The sequence below is a fragment of the Coregonus clupeaformis genome, chromosome 25 (genome assembly GCF_020615455.1).
Source record: "Coregonus clupeaformis isolate EN_2021a chromosome 25, ASM2061545v1, whole genome shotgun sequence".
Lineage (NCBI taxonomy): Eukaryota > Metazoa > Chordata > Actinopteri > Salmoniformes > Salmonidae > Coregonus > Coregonus clupeaformis.
Window position 1 is genome coordinate 20,260,602 of NC_059216.1, and position 16,512 is coordinate 20,277,113.

A 16,512-nucleotide genomic window follows, 5' to 3' on the forward strand; every position below is an offset into this window, starting at 1 on the left:
CTCTCACCCTGTGTGTGTCTGTCTCTCACCCTGTGTGTCTGTCTCTCACCCTGTGTGTGTCTGTCTCTCACCCTGTGTGTGTCTGTCTCTCACCCTGTGTGTGTCTGTCTCTCACCCTGTGTGTCTGTCTCTCACCCTGTGTGTCTGTCTCTCACCATGTGTGTCTGTCTCTCACCCTGTGTGTGTCTGTCTCTCACCCTGTGTGTCTGTCTCTCACTCCTGTGTGTCTGTCTCTCACCCTGTGTATGTCTGTCTCTCACCCTGTGTGTGTCTGTCTCTCACCCTGTGTGTCTGTCTCTCACCCTGTGTGTGTCTGTCTCTCTACCCTGTGTGTGTCTGTCTCTCACCCTGTGTGTGTCTGTCTGTCTCTCACCCTGTGTGTGTCTGTCTCTCACCCTGTGTGTCTGTCTCTCACCCTGTGTGTGTCTGTCTCTCAACCTGTGTGTCTGTCTCTCACCCTGTGTGTCTGTCTCTCACCATGTGTGTCTGTCTCTCACCCTGTGTGTGTCTGTCTCTCACCCTGTGTGTCTGTCTCTCACCCTGTGTGTCTGTCTCTCACCCTGTGTGTCTGTCTCTCACCCTGTGTGTCTGTCTCTCACCCCCACCAGCGGACAACCCTTGTGAGCTGAACTGTATACCCAGGGGAGAGAACTTCTTCTACCGTCACAAGACAGCTGTGGTTGACGGTACACCCTGCCACCCCGGGAGGAAAGACGTGTGTGTGGATGGCGTCTGTAAGGTAGGCTTTGTGTGTGTGTGTGGTCGGTTAGGTTTCGGTTCAAAGTAATTATGGTTTTCGGTTTTGATTTATTATTTTTAATAATATTTTTAACTATGTGGTATGTGGGTTGAGTGCTTTAACGACACAGAATGAAACTATTAATGCTTTCTACGCTGTCTGACTAAATCACTATTTTAGTGGTTCTTCAAAGTAAATAAGGCATACTTTAATGACTGCTGAATACCAACTATCAATCACTTAGATCATGTATTTTCAGGTAGAGATACCTCGCTACAGCTGGTCTCTATATCACCTCACGATTGCACATTCTTCTCTCTTCCGTAGCAGGCGTAAAAGACACACAGACTGGACAAGTAGATGGATTATCGTCATTGTAGTTAATTACCACGTTTTACACGCTAAACTTTTTTAGAACTTCCTACTACATCGCACAGTTCAGGCTGGATCTGACTTATCTCTAGAGAAACTGTGCGTAGTGCGCACTGGGCTCACAGAAAATAAATAACATTAAATGGAATTCAAATAATTGAACCGAAGTCAGTCAATTAGTTGTTTAAAAAACGAAAAATAACCGACACTTTGGTTAATCGCTCAGCACTAGTGTCTGTGTGTCTGTGTGTCTGTGTGGACGGTGTCTGTAAGGTAGGATTTCACTTAAGGTTAATAACAGAAGTGCATTGTGATTATTGAAGGGGAGTGTGAATGGAATTTATCAACAGACATTATCACTATGACTTCAGTTTCACCATAACTTTAGTTTCACCATAAATACAGTTTCACCATGACTTCAATTTCATCATAACTTCAGTTTCAACATGATTTAAGTTTCACCATGACTTCAGTTTCAACATGATTTAAGTTTCACCATGACTTCAGTTTCAACATGATTTAAGTTTCACCATGACTTCAGTTTCACCATGACTACAGTTTCACCATGACTACAGTTTCACCATGACTACAGTTTCACCATGACTACAGTTTCACCATAACTTCAGTTTCACCATAACTTCAGTTTCACCATAACTTCAGTTTCACCATGACTTCAGTTTCACCATAACTTCAGTTTCACCATAACTTCAGTTTCACCATGACTTCAGTTTCACCATGACTTCAGTTTCACCATGACTTCAGTTTCACCATGACTACAGTTTCACCATGACTACAGTTTCACCATGACTACAGTTTCACCATGACTTCAGTTTCACCATGACTACAGTTTCACCATGACTTCAGTCTCTCTATTATGTGTGGGAATACTTGGGAACAGATTTCCAAAATGTAAATCACTTGGAGCTGATTTCCTGCTGTTTTTACAGTCTTTTATGTCCAACAATAGAAATTCACAAAAAAATAAATCAAATCAAAATGTTTTGCTCAAATAAAAGCATGTGGGCTGCCAGTTGGGGAACCCTGCTGTATTAAAAGCATGTGGGCTGCCAGTTGGGGAACCCTGCTGTATTAAAAGCATGTGGGTTGCCAGTTGGGTAACCCTGCTGTATTAAAAGCATGTGGGTTGCCAGTTGGGGAACCCTGCTGTATTAAAAGCATGTGGGCTGCCAGTTGGGGAACCCTGCTGTATTAAAAGCATGTGGGTTGCCAGTTGGGAAACCCTGCTGTATTAAAAGCATGTGGGATGCCAGTTGGGAAACCCTGCTGTATTAAAAGCATGTGGGCTGCCAGTTGGGGAACCCTGCTGTATTAAAAGCATGTGGGTTGCCAGTTGGGGAACCCTGCTGTATTAAAAGCATGTGGGTTGCCAGTTGGGAAACCCTGCTGTATTAAAAGCATGTGGGCTGCCAGTTGGGAAACCCTGCTGTATTAAAAGCATGTGGGTTGCCAGTTGGGGAACCCTGCTGTATTAAAAGCATGTGGGTTGCCAGTTGGGAAACCCTGCTGTATTAAAAGCATGTGGGCTGCCAGTTGGGGAACCCTGCTGTATTAAAAGCATGTGGGATGCCAGTTGGGGAACCCTGCTGTATTAAAAGCATGTGGGTTGCCAGTTGGGGAACCCTGCTGTATTAAAAGCATGTGGGTTGCCAGTTGGGGAACCCTGCGTATTAAAAGCATGTGGGTTGCCAGTTGGGGAAACCTGCGTATTAAAAGCATGTGGGCTGCCAGTTGGTAAACCCTGCTGTATTAAAAGCATGTGGGTTGCCAGTTGGGGAACCCTGCGTATTAAAAGCATGTGGGTTGCCAGTTGGGGAAACCTGCGTATTAAAAGCATGTGGGCTGCCAGTTGGAGAACCCTGCTGTATTAAAAGCATGTGGGTTGCCAGTTGGGGAACCCTGCTGTATTAAAAGCATGTGGGCTGCCAGTTGGGGAAACCTGCGTATTAAAAGCATGTGGGTTGCCAGTTGGGGAACCCTGCTGTATTAAAAGCATGTGGGTTGCCAGTTGGGGAAACCTGCGTATTAAAAGCATGTGGGTTGCCAGTTGGGTAACCCTGCTGTATTAAAAGCATGTGGGTTGCCAGTTGGGTAACCCTGCTGTATTAAAAGCATGTGGGCTGCCAGTTGGAGAACCCTGCTGTATTAAAAGCATGTGGGCTGCCAGTTGGAGAACCCTGCTGTATTAAAAGCATGTGGGTTGCCAGTTGGGGAAACCTGCGTATTAAAAGCATGTGGGCTGCCAGTTGGGGAACCCTGCTGTATTAAAAGCATGTGGGTTGCCAGTTGGGGAAACCTGCGTATTAAAAGCATGTGGGCTGCCAGTTGGGGAACCCTGCTGTATTAAAAGCATGTGGGTTGCCAGTTGGGGAACCCTGCTGTATTAAAAGCATGTGGGTTGCCAGTTGGGGAAACCTGCGTATTAAAAGCATGTGGGCTGCCAGTTGGGGAACCCTGCTGTATTAAAAGCATGTGGGTTGCCAGTTGGGGAACCCTGCTGTATTAAAAGCATGTGGGTTGCCAGTTGGGGAACCCTGCTGTATTAAAAGCATGTGGGTTGCCAGTTGGGGAATCCCTGCTGTATTAAAAGCATGTGGGTTGCCAGTTGGGGAACCCTGCTGTATTAAAAGCATGTGGGTTGCCAGTTGGGGAAACCTGCTGTATTAAAAGCATGTGGGTTGCCAGTTGGGGAACCCTACTGTAATAAGTAGTGAAAGTCAGTTCACACATGCCTTCTACTCTTCCTAAATCTCCTAGGTTATCAGTCATGTAAGGCTCTGAGAAAACCCCACTGAGGAGATCTTCAGAGCTTCTCAAATACCCCCTAGGTCTAGTGTATATCTTTCCCCCTAGGTCTAGTATTTATCTTTCCCCCTAGGTCTAGTGTATATCTTTCCCCCTAGGTCTAGTATTTATCTTTCCCCCTAGGTCTAGTATCTATCTTTCCCCCTAGGTCTAGTGTATATCTTTCCCCCTAGGTCTAGTATTTATCTTTCCCCCTAGGTCTAGTATCTATCTTTCCCCCTAGGTCTAGTGTATATCTTTCCCCCTAGGTCTAGTATTTATCTTTCCCCCTAGGTCTAGTATCTATCTAGTATCTATCTTTCCCCCTAGGTCTAGTATCTATCTTTCCCCCTAGGTCTAGTATCCATCTTTCCCCCTAGGTCTAGTATCTATCTTTCCCCCTAGGTCTAGTATCTATCTTTCCCCCTAGGTCTAGTATTTATCTTTCCCCCTAGGTCTAGTATTTATCTTTCCCCCTAGGTCTAGTGTATATCTTTCCCCCTAGGTCTAGTATTTATCTTTCCCCCTAGGTCTAGTATCTATCTTTCCCCCTAGGTCTAGTGTATATCTTTCCCCCTAGGTCTAGTATTTATCTTTCCCCCTAGGTCTAGTATCTATCTTTCCCCCTAGGTCTAGTATCTATCTTTCCCCCTAGGTCTAGTATCTATCTTTCCCTATAGGTCTAGTGTATATCTTTCCCCCTAGGTCTAGTATTTATCTTTCCCCCTAGGTCTAGTATCTATCTTTCCCCCTAGGTCTAGTGTATATCTTTCCCCCTAGGTCTAGTATCTATCTTTCCCCCTAGGTCTAGTATCTATCTAGTATCTATCTTTCCCTATAGGTCTAGTATCTATCTTTCCCTATAGGTCTAGTATCTATCTTTCCCCCTAGGTCTAGTATCTATCTAGTATCCATCTTTCCCCCTAGGTCTAGTATCTATCTTTCCCCCTAGGTCTAGTATCTATCTTTCCCCCTAGGTCTAGTATCTATCTTTCCCCCTAGGTCTAGTATCTATCTAGTATCTATCTTTCCCCCTAGGTCTAGTATCTATCTTTCCCCCTAGGTCTAGTATCTATCTAGTATCTATCTTTCCCCCTAGGTCTAGTATCTATCTTTCCCCCTAGGTCTAGTATCTATCTAGTATCTATCTTTCCCCCTAGGTCTAGTATCTATCTTTCTCCCTAGGTCTAGTATATATCTTTCTCCCTAGGTCAGGTATCCATCTTTCCCCCTAGGTCTAGTATCTATCTTTCCCCCTAGGTCTAGTATCTATCTTTCCCTATAGGTCTAGTATCTATCTTTCCCCCTAGGTCTAGTATCTATCTTTCCCCCTAGGTCTAGTATCCATCTTTCCCCCTAGGTCTAGTATCTATCTTTCCCCCTAGGTCTAGTATCTATCTAGTATCTATCTTTCCCTATAGGTCTAGTATCTATCTTTCCCCCTAGGTCTAGTATCTATCTAGTATCTATCTTTCCCTATAGGTCTAGTATCTATCTAATATCTATCTTTCCCCCTAGGTCTAGTATCTATCTTTCCCCCTAGGTCTAGTATCTATCTAATATCTATCTTTCCCCCTAGGTCTAGTATCTATCTTTCCCCCTAGGTCTAGTATCTATCTTTCCCCCTAGGTCTAGTATCTATCTAGTATCTATCTTTCCCTATAGGTCTAGTATCCATCTTTCCCCCTAGGTCTAGTATCCATCTTTCCCCCTAGGTCTAGTATCCATCTTTCCCCCTAGGTCTAGTATCCATCTTTCCCCCTAGGTCTAGTATCTATCTTTCCCCCTAGGTCTAGTATATATATTTCCCCCTAGGTCTAGTATCTATCTTTCCCCCTAGGTCTAGTATATATATTTCCCCCTAGGTCTAGTATCTTAGTATCTATCTTTCCCCCTAGGTCTAGTATCTTAGTATCTATCTAGTATCTATCTTTCCCTATAGGTCTAGTATCTATCTTTCCCCCTAGGTCTAGTATCCATCTTTCCCCCTAGGTCTAGTATCTATCTTCCCCCCATAGGTCTAGTATCCATCTTTCCCCCTAGGTCTAGTATCTATCTAGTATCTATCTTTCCCCCTAGGTCTAGTATCTATCTAGTATCTATCTTTCCCCCTAGGTCTAGTATCTATCTTTCCCCCTAGGTCTAGTATCTATCTTCCCCCCATAGGTCTAGTATCCATCTTTCCCCCTAGGTCTAGTATCTATCTTTCCCCCTAGGTCTAGTATCTATCTGTCCCCCTAGGTCTAGTATCTATCTAGTATCTATCTTTCCCCTGGGTCTAGTGTCTATCTTTCCCCTAGGGTCTAGTATCTATCTTTCCCCTAGGTCTAGTATCTATCTTTCCCCCTAGGTCTAGTATCTATCTGTCCCCCTAGGTCTAGTATCTATCTAGTATCTATCTTTCCCCCTAGGTCTAGTATCTATCTTTCCCCCTAGGTCTAGTATCTATCTTTCCCCCTAGGTCTAGTATCTATCTTTCCCCCTAGGTCTAGTATCTATCTTTCCCCCTAGGTCTAGTATCTATCTTTCCCCCTAGGTCTAGTATCTATCTTTCCCCTAGGTCTAGTATCTATCTTTCCCCCTAGGTCTAGTATCTATATTTCCCCCTAGGTCTAGTATCTATCTTCCCCATGGGTCTAGTATCTATCTTTCCCCCTAGGTCTAGTATCTATCTTTCCCCCTAGGTCTAGTATCTATCTAGTATCTATCTTTCCCCCTAGGTCTAGTATCTATCTTCCCCCTAGGTCTAGTATCTATCTTTCCCCCTAGGTCTAGTATCTATCTAGTATCTATCTTTCCCCCTAGGTCTAGTATCTATCTTCCCCCTAGGTCTAGTATCTATCTTTCCCCCCAGGTCTAGTATCCATCTTTCCCCCTAGGTCTAGTATCTATCTTTCTCCCTAGGTCTAGTATCCATCTTTCCCCCTAGGTCTAGTATCTATCTTTCCCCCTAGGTCTAGTATCTATCTAGTATCTATCTTTCCCCCTAGGTCTAGTATCTATCTTCCCCCTAGGTCTAGTATCTATCTTTCCCCCTAGGTCTAGTATCTATCTAGTATCTATCTTTCCCCCTAGGTCTAGTATCTATCTTCCCCCTAGGTCTAGTATCTATCTTTCCCCCCAGGTCTAGTATCCATCTTTCCCCCTAGGTCTAGTATCTATCTTTCTCCCTAGGTCTAGTATCCATCTTTCCCCCTAGGTCTAGTATCTATCTTTCCCCCCAGGTCTAGTATCCATCTTTTCCCCTAGATCTAGTATCTATCTTTCTCCCTAGGTCTAGTATCCATCTTTCCCCCTAGGTCTAGTATCTATCTTTCCCCCATAGGTCTAGTATCTATCTTTCCCCCTAGGTCTAGTATCTATCTAGTATCTATATTTCCCCCTAGGTCTAGTATCTATCTTCCCCCCATAGGTCTAGTATCTATCTTTCCCCCTAGGTCTAGTATCTATCTTTCCCCCTAGGTCTAGTATCTATCTAGTATCTATCTTTCCCCCTAGGTCTAGTATCTATCTTCCCCCTAGGTCTAGTATCTATCTTTCCCCCCAGGTCTAGTATCCATCTTTCCCCCTAGGTCTAGTATCTATCTTTCTCCCTAGGTCTAGTATCCATCTTTCCCCCTAGGTCTAGTATCTATCTTTCCCCCTAGGTCTAGTATCTATCTAGTATCTATCTTTCCCCCTAGGTCTAGTATCTATCTTCCCCCTAGGTCTAGTATCTATCTTTCCCCCTAGGTCTAGTATCTATCTAGTATCTATCTTTCCCCCTAGGTCTAGTATCTATCTTCCCCTAGGTCTAGTATCTATCTTTCCCCCAGGTCTAGTATCCATCTTTCCCCCTAGGTCTAGTATCTATCTTTCCCCCTAGGTCTAGTATCTATCTTTCCCCCTAGGTCTAGTATCTATCTAGTATCTATCTTTCCCCCTAGGTCTAGTATCTATCTTTCCCCCTAGGTCTAGTATCTATCTTTCTCCCTAGGTCTAGTATCCATCTTTCCCCCTAGGTCTAGTATCTATCTTTCCCCCTAGGTCTAGTATCTATCTTTCCCCCTAGGTCTAGTATTTATCTTTCCCCTAGGTCTAGTATTTATCTTTCCCCTAGGTCTAGTGTATATCTTTCCCCTAGGTCTAGTATTTATCTTTCCCCCTAGGTCTAGTATCTATCTTTCCCCTAGGTCTAGTGTATATCTTTCCCCTAGGTCTAGTATTTATCTTTCCCCCTAGGTCTAGTATCTATCTTTCCCCCCTAGGTCTAGTATCTATCTTTCCCCCTAGGTCTAGTATCTATCTTTCCCTATAGGTCTAGTGTATATCTTTCCCCTAGGTCTAGTATTTATCTTTCCCCCTAGGTCTAGTATCTATCTTTCCCCCTAGGTCTAGTGTATATCTTTCCCCCTAGGTCTAGTATCTATCTTTCCCCCTAGGTCTAGTATCTATCTAGTATCTATCTTTCCCTATAGGTCTAGTATCTATCTTTCCCTATAGGTCTAGTATCTATCTTTCCCCCTAGGTCTAGTATCTATCTAGTATCCATCTTTCCCCCTAGGTCTAGTATCTATCTTTCCCCCTAGGTCTAGTATCTATCTTTCCCCCTAGGTCTAGTATCTATCTTTCCCCTAGGTCTAGTATCTATCTAGTATCTATCTTTCCCCTAGGTCTAGTATCTATCTTTCCCCTAGGTCTAGTATCTATCTAGTATCTATCTTTCCCCTAGGTCTAGTATCTATCTTTCCCCTAGGTCTAGTATCTATCTAGTATCTATCTTTCCCCCTAGGTCTAGTATCTATCTTTCTCCCTAGGTCTAGTATATATCTTTCTCCCTAGGTCAGGTATCCATCTTTCCCCCTAGGTCTAGTATCTATCTTTCCCCCTAGGTCTAGTATCTATCTTTCCTATGGGTCTAGTATCTATCTTTCCCCCTAGGTCTAGTATCTATCTTTCCCCCTAGGTCTAGTATCCATCTTTCCCCCTAGGTCTAGTATCTATCTTTCCCCCTAGGTCTAGTATCTATCTAGTATCTATCTTTCCCTAGAGGTCTAGTATCTATCTTTCCCCTAGGTCTAGTATCTATCTAGTATCTATCTTTCCCTATAGGTCTAGTATCTATCTAATATCTATCTTTCCCCTAGGTCTAGTATCTATCTTTCCCCTAGGTCTAGTATCTATCTAATATCTATCTTTCCCCCTAGGTCTAGTATCTATCTTTCCCCTAGGTCTAGTATCTATCTTTCCCCCTAGGTCTAGTATCTATCTAGTATCTATCTTTCCTTATAGGTCTAGTATCCATCTTTCCCCTAGGGTCTAGTATCCATCTTTCCCCTAGGTCTAGTATCCATCTTTCCCCCTAGGTCTAGTATCCATCTTTCCCCCTAGGTCTAGTATCTATCTTTCCCCCTAGGTCTAGTATATATATTTCCCCCTAGGGTCTAGTATCTATCTTTCCCCTAGGTCTAGTATATATATTTCCCCCTAGGTCTAGTATCTTAGTATCTATCTTTCCCCCTAGGTCTAGTATCTTAGTATCTATCTAGTATCTATCTTTCCCTATAGGTCTAGTATCTATCTTTCCCCTAGGTCTAGTATCCATCTTTCCCCCTAGGTCTAGTATCTATCTTCCCCCCATAGGTCTAGTATCCATCTTTCCCCCTAGGTCTAGTATCTATCTAGTATCTATCTTTCCCCCTAGGTCTAGTATCTATCTAGTATCTATCTTTCCCCCTAGGTCTAGTATCTATCTTTCCCCCTAGGGTCTAGTATCTATCTTCCCCCCATAGGTCTAGTATCCATCTTTCCCCCTAGGTCTAGTATCTATCTTTCCCCCTAGGTCTAGTATCTATCTGTCCCCCTAGGTCTAGTATCTATCTAGTATCTATCTTTCCCCCTAGGTCTAGTATCTATCTTTCCCCCTAGGTCTAGTATCTATCTTTCCCCCTAGGTCTAGTATCTATCTTTCCCCCTAGGTCTAGTATCTATCTTTCCCCCTAGGTCTAGTATCTATCTAGTATCTATCTTTCCCCCTAGGTCTAGTATCTATCTTTCCCCCTAGGTCTAGTATCTATCTAGTATCTATCTTTCTCCCTAGGTCTAGTATCTATCTAGTATCTATCTTTCCCCCTAGGTCTAGTATCTATCTTTCCCCCTAGGTCTAGTATCTATCTAGTATCTATCTATCTATCTATCTATCTATCTATCTATCTATCTATCTATCTATCTATCTATCTATCTATCTATCTATCTATCTATCTATCTATCTATCTATCTATCTATCTATCTATCTATCTATCTATCTATCTATCTATCTATCTATCTAGGGTTCATGGTTTCTTTTTCTACCCATGCTCTTGTCCATCAGTGCTGAGAATATCTCACATACAATCATACAATATTTACATCTAGATCATTTTCTACCCTTTCATGGGTGTTTACTGTAAAATACCCTCCATCCCACTAAAATACCCTCCATCCCACTAAAATACCCTCCATCCCACTAAAATACCCTCCATCCCACTAAAATACCCTCCATCCCACTAAAATACCCTCCATCCCACTAAAATACCCTCCATCCCACTAAAATACCCATCCTCCCACTGAAATACCATCCATCCACTAAAATACCCTCCGTCCCACTAAGATACCTCCGTCCCACTGAATACCCTCCGTCACTAAAATACCCTCCATCCCACTAAAATACCCTCCATCCGCACTAAAAATACCCTCCATCCCACTAAAATACCCTCCATCCCACTAAAATACCCTCCATCCCACTGAAATACCCTCCATCCCACTAAAATACCCTCCATCCCACTAAAGAGATCTGTAGTGCTGCTCCCTGACCACTCTACTTCCAGGGTTTTTCCTCCTATCTGTCTAACCCATGTCCTTGTCTCTCTCCCTCTCTCTCCCCCTCCCCCTCCCCCCCCCCTCCCCCTCCCCCTCCCCTCCTCCTATCTGTCTAACCCATGTCCTTGTCTCTCTCCCTCTCTCTGCCCCTCCCCCCTCCCCCCTCAAGTTCCTCCTATCTGTCTAACCCATGTCCTTGTCTCTCTCCCTCTCTCTCCCCCCCTCCTCCTATCTGTCTAACCCATGTCCTTGTCTCTCTCCCTCTCTCTCTGCCCCCTCCCCCCCCCTCCAGTTCCTCCTATCCGTCTAACCCATGTCCTTGTCTCTCTCCTCTCTCTGCCCCTCCCCCTCCCCCTCCAGTTCCTCCTATCTGTCTAACCCATGTCCTTGTCTCTCTCCCTCTCTCTGTCCCCTCCCCCTCCTCCTCCTATCTGTCTAACCCATGTCCTTGTCTCTCTCCTCTCTCTGCCCCCTCCCCCTCCCCCCTCCAGTTCCTCCTATCTGTCTAACCCATGTCCTTGTCTCTCTCCCTCTCTCTGTCCCCTCCCCCCTCCTCCTATCTGTCTAACCCATGTCCTTGTCTCTCTCCCTCTCTCTGCCCCTCCCTCCAGTTCCTCCTATCTGTCTAACCCATGTCCTTGTCTCTCTCCCTCTCTCTGTCCCCTCCCCTCCCCTCCAGTTCCTCCTATCTGTCTAACCCATGTCCTTGTCTCTCTCCCTCTCTCTGTCCCCTCCCCCCCCCCTCCAGTTCCTCCTATCTGTCTAACCCATGTCCTTGTCTCTCTCCCTCTCTCTGCCCCCCTCCCCCTCCAGTTCCTCCTATCTGTCTAACCCATGTCCTTGTCTCTCTCCCTCTCTCTGCCCCCTCCCCCTCCAGTTCCTCCTATCTGTCTAACCCATGTCCTTGTCTCTCTCCCTCTCTCTGCCCTCCCCCTCCAGTTCCTCCTATCCGTCTAACCCATGTCCTTGTCTCTCCCTCTCTGCCCCCTCCCTTCCTCCTATCTGTCTAACCCATGTCCTTGTCTCTCTCCTCTCTCTGCCCTCCCCTCCAGTTCCTCCTATCTGTCTAACCCATGTCCTTGTCTCTCTCCCTCTCTCTGCCCCCTCCCCCCTCCAGTTCCTCCTATCCGTCTAACCCATGTCCTTGTCTCTCTCCCTCTCTGCCCCCTCCCCCTCCCCCCCTCCAGTTCCTCCTATCTGTCTAACCCATGTCTGTTCTCTCTCCCTCTCTCTGCCCCCTCCTCCTTCCATGTTCCCCTCTCTGTCTACCCATGTCTCTTGTCTCTCTCCCTCTCTCTGTCCCTCCCCCTCCCCCTCCAGTTCCTCCTATCCGTCTAACCCATGTCCTTGTCTCTCTCCCTCTCTCTGCCCCCTCCCCCTCCCCCTCAGTTCCTCTATCCGTCTAACCCATTCCTTTCTCTCTCCCTCTCTCTCCCCCTCGTTCCTCCTATCTGTCTAACCCCATGTCCTTGTCTCTCTCCCTCTCTCTGCCCCTTCCCCCCTCCAGTTCCTCCTATCCGTCTAACCCATGTCCTTGTCTCTCTCCCTCTCTCTGCCCCCCCCCCCCTCCAGTTCCTCCTATCTGTCTAACCCATGTCCTTGTCTCTCTCCCTCTCTCTGCCCCCCTCCCCTCCAGTTCCTCCTATCTGTCTAACCCCATGTCCTTGTCTCTCCCCTCTCTCTGCCCCCCTCCCTCCCCCTCCAGTTCCTCCTATCCGTCTAACCCATGTCCTTGTCTCTCTCCCTCTCTCTGCCCCCCTCCCTCCGTTCCTCCTATCTGTCTAACCCATGTCCTTGTCTCTCTCCCTCTCTCTGCCCCCTCCCCCCTCCTCCTATCTGTCTAACCCATGTCCTTGTCTCTCTCCCTCTCTCTGCCCCCCCCTCCCCCCTCCAGTTCCTCCTATCCGTCTAACCCATGTCCTTGTCTCTCTCCCTCTCTCTGCCCCCTCCCCCCTCCAGTTCCTCCTATCTGTCTAACCCATGTCCTTGTCTCTCTCCCTCTCTCTGCCCCCCTCCTCCAGTTCCTCCTATCTGTCTAACCCATGTCCTTGTCTCTCTCCCTCTCTCTGCCCCCCCCCCCCTCCAGTTCCTCCTATCTGTCTAACCCATGTCCTTGTCTCTCTCCCCCTCTCTCTGTCCCCTCCCCCTCCCCCTCCAGTTCCTCCTATCTGTCTAACCTATGTCCTTGTCTCTCTCCCTCTCTCTGCCCCCTCCCCCTCCAGTTCCTCCTATCTGTCTAACCCATGTCCTTGTCTCTCTCCCTCTCTCTGCCCCCTCCCCCCTCCAGTTCCTCCTATCTGTCTAACCCATGTCCTTGTCTCTCTCCCTCTCTCTGCCCCTCCCCCCTCCAGTTCCTCCTATCCGTCTAACCCATGTCCTTGTCTCTCTCCCTCTCTCTGCCCCCTCCCCCCTCCCTCTATCTGTTCTAACCCCATTCCCTTGTCTCTCTCCCTCTCTCTGTCCTCCCCCTCCTCCAGTTCCTCTATCTGTCTAACCCATGTCCTTGTCTCTCTCCCTCTCTCTGCCCCCCCCCCTCCCCTCCAGTTCCTCCTATCCGTCTAACCCATGTCCTTGTCTCTCTCCCTCTCTCTGCCCCCTCCCCCTCCCCTCCTTCCTCCTATCTGTCTAACCCCATGTCCTTGTCTCTCTCCCTCTCTCTGCCCCCTCCCCCTCCCTCAGTTCCTCCTATCCGTCTAACCCATGTCCTTGTCTCTCTCCCTCTCTCTGCCCCCCCTCCCCCTCCAGTTCCTCCTATCTGTCTAACCCATGTCCTTGTCTCTCTCCCTCTCTCTGCCCCCCTCCCCCTCCAGTTCCTCCTATCTGTCTAACCCATGTCCTTGTCTCTCTCCTCTCTCTGCCCCCTCCCCCCCCAGTTCCTCCTATCTGTCTAACCCCATGTCCTTGTCTCTCTCCCTCTCTCTGCCCCCTCCCCCTCCCGTTCCTCCTATCTGTCTAACCCATGTCCTTGTCTCTCTCCCTCTCTCTGTCCCTCCCCCTCCCCTCAGTTCCTCCTATCTGTCTAACCCATGTCCTTGTCTCTCTCCCTCTCTCTGCCCCTCCCTCCAGTTCCTCCTATCTGTCTAACCCATGTCCTTGTCTCTCTCCCTCTCTCTGCCCCCTCCCTCCAGTTCCTCCTATCTGTCTAACCCATGTCCTTGTCTCTCTCCCTCTCTCTGCCCCCCTCCCCCTCCAGTTCCTCTCTCGTCTAACCCCATGTCCTTGTCTCTCTCCCTCTCTCTGCCCCCTCCCTCCAGTTCCTCCTATCTGTCTAACCCATGTCCTTGTCTCTCTCCCTCTCTCTGCCCCCCCCTCCCGTTCCTCCTATCTGTCTAACCCATGTCCTTGTCTCTCTCCCTCTCTCTGCCCCTCCCCCCTCCCCCCTCCAGTTCCTCCTATCTGTCTAACCCATGTCCTTGTCTCTCTCCCTCTCTCTGCCCCCTCCCTCCCCCTCCAGTTCCTCCTATCTGTCTAACCCATGTCCTTGTCTCTCTCCCTCTCTCTGCCCCCTCCCCCTCTTCCTTCCTATCTGTCTAACCCATGTCCTTGTCTCTCTCCCTCTCTCTGCCCCCTCCCCCTCCCCCTCCAGTTCCTCCTATCCGTCTACATGTCCTTGTCTCTCTCCCTCTCTGCCCCCTCCCCCTCTCCTCCCTCCCCTCCCCCAGTTCCTCCTATCTGTCTAACCCATGTCCTTGTCTCTCTCCCTCTCTCTGCCCCCCCCCCTCCAGTTCCTCCTATCTGTCTAACCCATGTCCTTGTCTCTCTCCCTCTCTCTGCCCCCTCCCCCCTCCAGTTCCTCCTATCTGTCTAACCCATGTCCTTGTCTCTCTCCCTCTCTCTGCCCCCTCCCCTCCCTCCTCCTATCGTCTAACCCATGTCCTTGTCTCTCTCCCTCTCTCTGTCCCCTCCCCCTCCAGTTCCTCCTATCTGTCTAACCCATGTCCTTGTCTCTCTCCCTCTCTCTGCCCCCCTCCCCCTCCGTTCCTCCTATCTGTCTAACCCATGTCCTTGTCTCTCTCCCTCTCTCTCCCCCTCCAGTTCCTCCTATCTGTCTAAACCCATGTCCTTGTCTCTCTTCCTCTCTCTGCCCCCTCCCACCTTCCCCTCAGTTCCTCCTATCCGTCTAACCCATGTCCTTGTCTCTCCCCTCTCTCTGCCCCCTCCCCCTCCAGTTCCTCCTATCTGTCTAACCCATGTCCTTGTCTCTCTCCCTCCTTCCTCCCCCTCCCCCTCGTTCCTCCTATCTTCTAACCCATGTCCTTGTCTCTCTCCCTCTCTCTGCCCCCTCCCCCTCCAGTTCCTCCTATCTTCTACATGTCTTTCTCTCTCCCTCTCCTCTTCCTCCCCTTCCTCCTATCTGTCTAACCCATGTCCTTGTCTCTCTCCCTCTCTCTCCCCCTCCCTCCCCCCTCTCCTCCTATCTGTCTATCCCATTCCTTGTCTCTCTCCCTCTTCCCCTCCCCCTCCCTAGTTCCTCCTATCTGTCTAACCCATGTCCTTGTCTCTCTCCCTCTCTCTCCCCCCCTCCCCCTCCAGTTCCTCCTATCCTCTACCCTTCCTTTCTCTCTCCCTCTCTCTCCCCCCTCCCCCTCCCTCCAGTTCCTCTATCTGTCTAACCATTCCTTCTCTCTCTCCCTCTCTCTCTCCCCTCCCCCCCTCCCCCTCCAGTTCCTCCTATCTGTCTAACTCCATGTCCTTGTCTCTCTCCCTCTCTCTCCCCCTCCCCCCTCAGTTCCTCCTATCTCTATTCCTTGTCTTTCCCTCTCTCTCCCCTCCCCCTTTCCTATCCGTCTAACCATGTCCTTGTCTCTCTCCCTCTCTCTGCCCCCTCCCCCTCCAGTTCCTCCTATCTTCTAACCCATTCCTTTCTCTCTCCCTCTCTCTGCCCCCCTCCCCTCGTTCCTCCTATCTGTCTCCATGTCCTTGTCTCTCTCCCTCTCTCTGCCCCCCCTCCCCCTCAGTTCCTCCTATCAGTCTAACCCATTCCTTGTCTCTCTCCCTCTCTCTGCCCCCTCCCCCTCCAGTTCCTCCTATCTGTCTAACCCATGTCCTTGTCTCTCTCCCTCTCTCTGTCCCCTCCCCCTCCCCCCTCGTTCCTCCTATCTCTAACATTCTTGTCTCTCTCCCTCTCTCTTCCCCTTCATTCCTCCTATCTCTACCTTCCTTTCTCTCTCCTCTCTCTCCCCCTCCCCCCCCCCTCCCCTTCTAACCCATTCCTTGTCTCTCTCCCTCTCTCTGCCCCCCTCCCCCCTCCCCTCAGTTCCTCCTATCTGTCTAACCTCATGTCCTTGTCTCTCTCCCTCTCTCTCCCCCTCCTCCTCCTCCTATCTCTCCCATTCCTTGTCTCTCTCCCTCTCTCTTCCCTCCCTCCCCCTCCAGTTCCTCCTATCCGTCCCATTCCTTTCTCTCTCCCTCTCTCTCCCCTCCCCCCTCCTCCTATCAAGTCTAACCCATGTCCTTGTCTCTCTCCCTCTCTCTGTCCCCTCCCCCCTCCAGTTCCTCCTATCAAGTCTAACCCCATGTCCTTGTCTCTCTCCCTCTCTCTCCCCCCCCTCCCCCCTCCAGTTCCTCCTATCATCTAACCCATTCCTTGTCTCTCTCCCTCTCTCTGCCCCCTCCCCCTCCTCCTATCTCTAACCCATGTCCTTGTCTCTCTCCCTCTCTCTCCCCCTCCCCCTCCTCCCCTCCAGTTCCTCCTATCTCTAACCCATGTCCTTGTCTCTCTCCCTCTCTCTCCCCCTCCCCTCAGTTCCTCCTACTGTCTA

The 16,512-nt window shown here is 48.5% G+C and overlaps 1 protein-coding gene across 1 annotated transcript in view; it reads left to right on the forward strand.

The window, feature by feature from the left end:
- The window catches only part of paplna (papilin a, proteoglycan-like sulfated glycoprotein), a 126,826-nt gene that overhangs the window by 16,002 nt on the left and 94,312 nt on the right, over positions 1-16,512 (forward strand). The window contains exon 7 of the mRNA XM_041847385.2: positions 609-739. Coding sequence (XP_041703319.2) covers positions 609-739 — 131 coding nt within the window. The remainder of the gene's footprint in view (positions 1-608; positions 740-16,512) is intronic.